The sequence below is a fragment of the Lactuca sativa genome, chromosome 2, assembly GCF_002870075.4.
Source record: "Lactuca sativa cultivar Salinas chromosome 2, Lsat_Salinas_v11, whole genome shotgun sequence".
Classification (NCBI taxonomy): Eukaryota; Viridiplantae; Streptophyta; class Magnoliopsida; order Asterales; family Asteraceae; genus Lactuca; species Lactuca sativa.
In genome coordinates, this window is record NC_056624.2 from 14,588,362 (window position 1) to 14,596,738 (window position 8,377).

The window sequence follows — 8,377 nt, forward strand, 5'->3', positions numbered from 1 at the left end:
TCTTGCATACAAAACTAAACAGTTAAAATAAGAACAAGGACTAAAAGAATATGCCAGTCGAGAACATAAACACTTACAAAATAACCAACATGAGTTCCAAATTAACAAACTTTATTTATTTATGTATTAATTTTTGTACACAGTCATGTTCAATGTATCCAACGAGTTTTTTTTTTTTTTTTTTTTTTTTTTTTTTTTTTTTTAATTGTTCAATTAAAAATATAAGATATAGATTGTTATTTATAATAATAAGGTATGTATTGTTCATAAAGTTCAAAAGAAGAGAACAAAATGCTGTTTGCATATCAATTTGGCTTTGATACATTTGACAAAATATTTATCTTTTTGGAGAAGCTATTCATTTTGTCTTTTGTCTTTCTCATCCCATTTAAGGACGAGCAAAAGGACCGAATCGGCCGGAACTGGACAGGACCCGGGAACCGGCTTCGGCCAAAATCAAAAACCGAACCGGCCCGGCGGTTCTACCAGTTTTATCGGTTCCCAGTTCTTACCGGTCTTGTCATGTCTTCAAATGTTAGAACCGGTCCTTGAAAAATAGCATCATAAGGTTCGGGTTTTTGCCGGTACTACTGGTTCCGGTTATATTGGTTCCGGTTCTCGGTTCAAAAAATCCACAAAAATAAAGTCCTGAACCCGGCCCGACCGGTTCCATCGGATTCCGAGTACCGGTTCCGGCCGGTTCTCTGGTCCATATGCTCATCTCTAGTCCCATTTATCTATAATTGATATAATCTGTTTCAAAATATATCCTACTCGACATTTTGAGAATTCTATGCGGCAAACATCTTAATATATACTAAGGGCCTGTTTGATAACCCTTCTAACTGGGTCTAAAGTTAAGACCCGGTCCTCAATCCCCAATCAGCTTGTTTGTTTTGCCTTTTGCATCCTTGGACTCGGTCCAAATTAGGGACTCGGTCCCCAATTTTATGCTAATTCGGTCCTCCAAGAAAACAAAGCTTACTCGGTCCTTTGTTCCCAACATTCGCTTCTTCCTTCAATCTGAAACAACGAGAATACTATTCACCATCGCTTCTTCCCTCGCTCGTGCATTCTTTGTCGCTCACCGCTCAAAGGGGAAACGACCAAGCCTCTACCCTCCGCTACCCTCCCAACACCAGCAGCTTGCTCCGCAAGTCCTCCGCCATCGTTGGATTTTCAACCTCTGCATCTCGAAGGTAAGCTGCATTCATTTTTTTTCTTCCGTTTTTTGAAATTAGATGCACAATGAAATCATATCTGAAATTAGGAGCTTGCTCCATTTGTATGATCTGAAATCGGACATGAAATCATATATAATCAGACATGAAATCAAGCTTTTTTCTGTTTTTTTCGTTTGCTGAAATTGGACATATATTTGAAGTATTGTTGAATGGTGAATGGTGTGTATCCTGTCAACAATGCTGGTTGAGGTTTGATTTTCATTTATCATCTAATTATACATTGTTGATTCCCTATCCCTAATAATTGAGTTTTGTTTGAATGAATCATATCTAAAGTGAGAATTTTCTCCTGCATGTTAATATTTCAACTGCATTAAGGACTTTATGTAAATGGTCCAACTTAAAAATTGATTAATTGTTGCTTCTGAGTTGCTTATCCATGTGAAACAAAAGGTTGTTGCATGACAGTGACTGTTTTTTACTTAATAACTAAAATAATCAATAAACAATTGTTTTTTACTTATTATGTTAATGAACAATTGTTGTTCCCCATCAAGGCGTAATATGGTAATTTTTCATCATTCACCATAGTTGGTCAAATATATAATCAAACAGTATTATTTCAATCAGATATGGACTCAGTCAGAAGTTCTAACTCAGTCAGCACTAACCCGGTCAGCACTAACTCAGTTAGCAACTATCAAACGACCCCTAAATAATTCAATAAGAATGTGATTTGAGGAATTTAATACCCTCTCTTCCTAGAAAAATGTGTTTCGTTTTTAAATGATTTGTTAATAATAATATACATTAATTCAAGAGCAATCCTCAAAAAAAGTTATAATATTTTGGTTATTGATTAAAAACAGGGTAATCTTCAAAAATGTCTCAATAGTTTTATCAAATTAACGAGAAAATACCGGATACTAGCTAAATCGGTGAAACCAACAAAAAAGGGTTATTCAGAAGCATTAGATGGTAATCCGTCATTTTTTGTAAAAAATAATAATTTGAGATTAAACCTTAAATTGACTCAAAATATTGAGACTTTATCGGAGTTTTCTCTAAAAGAAATATACTTAAAATATTTTTTTTGGTGTTAAGTATAATGTAATGAGTTGGAGATGATGTAGTGTTTATACTATCTTTTACTTTGTAATTATAAGTATAATGTAAAAGATAGTGTTAAGAGTTGGAGATGGTTTAATATGAATAAATAATCACTTCAGTATCAAAAATACATAAATTTGTATTTTTTTTTTACGATCAACTAAGTATAGTATACTTGTAATATGCATAAACGAAGAGGGAATCAAATATAAGATTGTCTTCTCAAAATTTAAAGAGAAAATGCATTATTGAAGGGAACAAATAGAAGTAAAGAATTTCGTGTTGAGTTCCTATTTGTGATAATGAGTGGATATCGTATATAAGCCAACTTTTTTGACATTAAAAAACATAGATAACTCACGCGATACCTGAATACCGTGTGAACAACATGTTTCGTGGACCGGGGCAAACTATCCTTGAAGGGAAGCATGTGTCACTTAAGAGTTGAATTAAGTAAACCTTTTATGTTCATTTATGTTTGTTTAACATCTTAATGAACATAAACAAATCAAGAACAATAGGGTGAGTTGTCAAATATTAAATTCATACATTATTATCTGAAGCCAAAACCTTATAAAAACACACGTTCCTTGCACATTGAAAATTCATACATTATTCTAAACAATCCAAACTTAAATTGAGACACTAATTCCCTACACATTCAAGCTTGAAAATCCACACATCATCCTATCACTATCATAAGAATGAATATTATAACCAAACACACCAAAGTAACCATCATTCAACTACCAAGTCAAATTCTACCTTTTTTCACAACTAGAAATTCAACTAGACTTTCCTTTTTCACAGCTACAATTTCAACTCCAGTTTCCTCTTGGAAACCTTCATCATCAACTTTAGAGCATTCCATAAATTTATCTTTGTACTACTTGTTGGGTAATGTTGAGTCGATCCAAAAAATATATTTGTAATCCGTATCTTCATCATACATGTTAGAAAACTAAAACCATTAAAGCCTAAAACATAACTAACAAATGCAAAATTTACTTCCTTCACCACAAAAATAGGGTTTGTAAAATTATAGATGGATTTAATCTATCTGCAATTTGATGATTATTTTTATAATTTGGAGGTTTTTTAACTATTTTCTACAAAGTAATTAACGGTTTTGGCTATATTTATAATTTTCTCATTAATAAATAGTAAAGTAAATAAGAAAAAAAACAAATAGGAAGGATAAAAATATCATTTCAAACACATTCAATTTTAAAATAGACTAAAAAGGCAACAAAAAAAATTATTTTGGACCCAATCTACAAGTCCTAATTTTTTACAAACCAATGGGCAAAATTTGTAATTTTTTCTAAGTTATAAGATATATATTACAGTTATCGTAAAAAAATATAGGTATGTTTGTTATTGTAAAAAGATAAAATAAAAATATTTTTATTAGGGAAAATTAAAATATAGTGAAAACTTTACTAATCTTGATCCCGGTTAAAGTATTTTTGATGGTGAACCGAAGTAATATACTTCAGACTTGGACACCAGTTTCCGAAAAATGGGAGATGCTGTCTTCAACCCGGTGTCCATGTTTTCACTTGATCAATTCTATTTTCTCTTCAAACTCCAATTTCAAAGCTTTAAGGCACATCATAAGATCTCAGACTAGATGTCTTCATAATCAAAGTGACCCACAAAGCTTGTCTAATGCTTTTTATAATCATCATAATTTCCAATCTCAACATAACCCAAGTTCACTTCTTTCGTCGGTAATAAGGTCAATAACCTTATGCGCTTCAATACCCATTTGCCGGTTGATCCATTCGAGAGTTGTTAAGTGTTTAAACTACAACGACGGATTCATTGGTGACAGACTGGTGTCACTCTATGCGAGATTAGGAAGTATCAAGGATGCACACCACCTGTTTGATGAAATTCCTAACAAGGATTTGGTATCCTGGAACTCGATTATTTCCGTTTTTTGTCAAAAAGGGGAAGTAAGTTTAAGCTTAAACGCTTTCTATAGAATGCGACATGAGTATGAAATGAACCCAAATGAGATAACTCTCATTTCCTTGATTCCAGCTTGTGAAATTCTGGAAGGTAGTTACCTTCATGGTTTTGCTGTAAAAAATGGCTTATTATCCGAAACAAAAGTCTTGAATTCTCTTATCAACATGTATGGCAAAATCGGTCATTTGAATATGGCTTCTAAATTATTTGACACAATCAAGTCGCCAAATTTGGTCTCATGGAATTCGATTATCAATGTTCATATTCAAAGTGGGCTTATGGAGGATAGTATTTCATATTTTAACTCAATGCGTAGAGTTTCCATTTACCCTGATCAAGCTACAATTGTTACAATACTTCACGGTTGTGCCGATATAGGTGTTGGAAAACTAGTAGACGCATTTCATGGTAATATTTTACGCTCCGGATTAGATAAAAATATTCCAATTTTGACCACATTGTTGACCGTGTACGCGAAATCCGGAAGATTATCGGATTCATACGAACTCTTTAAACAAATGAAAAATCCCGATACGATCGCGTGGACTGCTATGCTTGCGGGATACGCGATCCACGGGTATGGAAAACAAGCGATCGAGCATTTCAATCACATGATCCAAAAAGGTCTAAAACCGGATCATGTCACTTTCACTCATTTGTTAAGTGCGTGTAGTCATTCGGGCCTTGTAAATGAAGGACAACATTTTTTTAACATCATGTCTAGTGTTTATGGAATTGAACCTCGGTTAGATCATTACTCTTGCATGGTTGACCTTTTTGGTAGGTCCGGGCGTTTGAAAGACGCGCGTGTTTTAATCGATTGCATGCCAATGGAGCCCAATTCGGGTGTTTGGGGAGCACTTTTAAACGGGTGTAAAGTTTATAACAACATTGAGCTTGGTGAAGAAACTGCAAGAAAGTTATTTACATTAAGCCCCTTGGATTCTAGAAATTACATTATGCTATCGAGTATGTACTCGAGAGCGGGTCGTTGGGGCGATTTTTCAAAAGTTCGGGGATTAATGAAATCGAAAAATCTTGTAAGAACTGCGGGGTGTAGTTTTATTGAACACGAGCATAAAGTTTATCGGTTTGTTGTGAGTGATAAATCACACATGGATTTTATGCGTATTTACAATAAGTTAGATGAAGTTATGGGGAAAATTCGGGAAGTGGGGTATACGTTGAATAAGGAGTTTGTCTTGCATGATGTTGAAGAAGTTAAAGATGATATGGTTGGGGAACATAGTGAGAAGTTGGCTATTGCATTTGGTTTGTTGGTGTGTAATGAGAAAATGCCGATTGTGATTATGAAGAATTTGAGGATTTGTGGTGATTGTCATAACATGGCGAAGTTTGTGTCGCTTGTGGAAAAGCGTGAGATTATTATTCGTGATACGAAGCGGTTTCATCATTTTGCTCATGGGTTATGCTCTTGTGGAGATTATTGGTAATCTTTCATTTTAATTAATGTTTAAGAGAATGACGCATTTGTTGGGGGAAATTGAAGGAAAACATAAGCAAGAGAAATTTTGTAAAAAATAGGACTTAATTTGGGGAATGCTGGTTGGATAAATGATGTTTAAAATGCATACTTGAGGAGAGATATTATGATGTTGTAGGTTGTAATCTAGAATAAAAATGCATACTTATACTAAGAGGATGCTCTCTTTTACTTTCATATTAAACAAGATAGAGCATACAAAGACCAAAGTACACTATAACAACAACACTTGCTATACTTGGTTACTTATATACATACAAATCTATAACTACCATCTAATTTACCATCATACCATTAGCATTACACGAGTTTATAAACATTTTCATTTTCTTTTACATACTATTATACAACACATAACATAAAATATGAAAAAAAAAATCAAAGACTTCCATAATCAATGCAAACTTGGAGTGACCCAAATGGGAGGAGGCCATCTTCTTCCATTGTAGAACTTTCTTGGATAACATGGCAAACCTACAACACAACCATCTTCCAAATCATAAACACCCAAATCATGATCACCATTAGCACCATCATAATTCCACTCCGAATAATCATCTGTGAAATAAATTTGATTCCCTTTACACCCTTGAAAATCAGAAGCACGAAAAGCCATTGATGAATTCTCCCCAACAAACAAAGCCCATTCATCCAATTTACTCAAACTCTCCCACTTTGGTCCGTTTAAAACCAGCTTATAAACCCTAAATTCAGTCGTTTTGTAAAAAATATCAAGTTGATGCTGATCAACATCGAATCCAAGCTCTAAATATCGTGTCACCAACAATAATTCATCATCTAAATTAACTAAATACTGCATATCACCACCAACTTGTAATGGTGTTTGGATAAAAGAAACATTGGGTAAACTCTGGGAAACATCACACACTGCAATTGTTCCATATTTACTCACAGCATAAAAACACCCATTGTGATAAACAGCATCTTCACTGTAAGATTGTGCATTATCGATAAATTTCCAAAAGCTATCACCTTTTTTGCAATAAGCAAGATCACCTGTTTGGTTGAGAATCGCAAGGGCAAAGTAATCGGAATGGGAATCAGAAGGACTGGAAGAAAACACCACTTTCTTGATGAAAGAATCACGCATTTCTTTCAAACTGCAGGTGTAAGCATCACCTTCTGATGTCTTGAGAGTGTATTCTCTTCCTATATCATAGAAATTGAACTTTGTAACATTGGGAAACGAAGATAAAGGTGGAAGGTGGTGTTTAACTCGTGTTAATGGATTTATAAGGAAAACTGCTGGGGTTTCTTCGAGGATTACAAGCCAACCATGAGAGGATCCACATCGGCGACGAATGTTAGAAGCTTCTGGAAGACTCAGGCGGTAGGTTTTGTTATCGGAAAGGCTGAAAAACGCTCGGAGATGAGATTGGCGATTCTGATTATTGGTTTGAGGAAGCATTAGCCATGGGAGTTGACAGGGGAGATGTTTTGGGGTTTTAGAAGTTGACTTTCGCCAATTCGAACAAACAGCTCTAAAACGTACGTAATCCTTGTGAACTTTGAGTTTTTTCGCAATTGATTCGATCAATTCCGGTTGTAATTCCGACCAATCCACCAATATCGACATTTTTCTCGACGTATATCTCCTTTTTCTCAAGGGTTTTCCATTCCTTCTCCCCTGAAGAAAGGGGAAAGTAATCAAAATCAGTTTCCTCCACCGGGCTTCCTTTGCAGATATGAATTGAAGACAACACAAGCGGCAGAGATGCAATTCTCCACGGCGACGTAAATCAAAACAACTAGGCGTGCCGTGATGAAACTAAAAATCGATCATGGACTGAAAAAACTCGAAGAAATTTTGAGGATGAAAGAAGAGTGTTTGAACAAGATCAAGGGATTCAGCATGAAAAAAGGTGCCCCACACTGATTTCACCCTGTGTTTCTCTTCGATAAGAGTTCTTGTCGGTTGAGACAAGAGGGGATATCTTATGGATAGATTATATTGCAGGAAATCTCTATATACCAAATCATCGTAACACATAATTCGAGCTAGGCTTTAAATAGGAAATTACAAAGATGTCCTTTTTTTTTCCCTGGGGTTAGTCATTTTAGCCCCTTAACTATTTTAGTGAACCGGCTCGCAGACAATTTGTCTTTTAATCCCTTTTATATGTTTATCTTTTGGGAAAATGACTTAAAGGGTAAAGGGTAACGAAGTTCGAATAATGTAAAAAAAGATCATTGTCTTTTTTTTAATATACAAAATACAATTGAATGGGCTATTAAAGGTAACCATCGGGTTACTCGGTTTCCAAAATATTCAAAAATATTATTGTTGTTCTTTTAGTATAAAAATTACCATTAAAGTATATTATTTATACACGGAATACCAACGAAGTATAGACATGTTCAAATAAAACTCTGTGGTAACCAGATACTTCAGGTAAATGGACTGCACTTTTTGTTAACTTCATTGTTGTCCGATTATGTAGATCACAGTCACCGAAGATCATGCACCGTCATATCAGTTCACAATAGTTGTGCAATCTCTTTTATTCCCTCACTCGATTGTTCTTGTTAGCTAAACATTTTTGCTTCCTGATCGCATTATATGCCTCAAACTTAAAACATA

General features: G+C 34.6%; 2 protein-coding genes across 2 annotated transcripts; one reads left to right on the plus strand and one right to left on the minus strand.

Moving 5' to 3' along the window:
* Window positions 1-3,774: 3,774 nt before the first annotated feature.
* LOC111889522 (pentatricopeptide repeat-containing protein At5g40410, mitochondrial) lies at window positions 3,775-6,158 on the plus strand. The gene has a single exon (XM_023885672.3). The coding sequence runs from the start codon at window positions 3,824-3,826 to the stop codon at window positions 5,723-5,725; it is 1,902 nt and encodes a 633-aa protein (XP_023741440.1). The 5' UTR covers window positions 3,775-3,823; the 3' UTR covers window positions 5,726-6,158.
* Window positions 5,986-7,773, minus strand: LOC111889523 (F-box protein SKIP23). Its single transcript, XM_023885673.3, has one exon. It carries the CDS (start codon window positions 7,370-7,372, stop codon window positions 6,170-6,172), a length of 1,203 nt encoding a protein of 400 aa, XP_023741441.1. The 5' UTR covers window positions 7,373-7,773; the 3' UTR covers window positions 5,986-6,169.
* Between the last annotated feature and the right edge of the window lie 604 nt (window positions 7,774-8,377).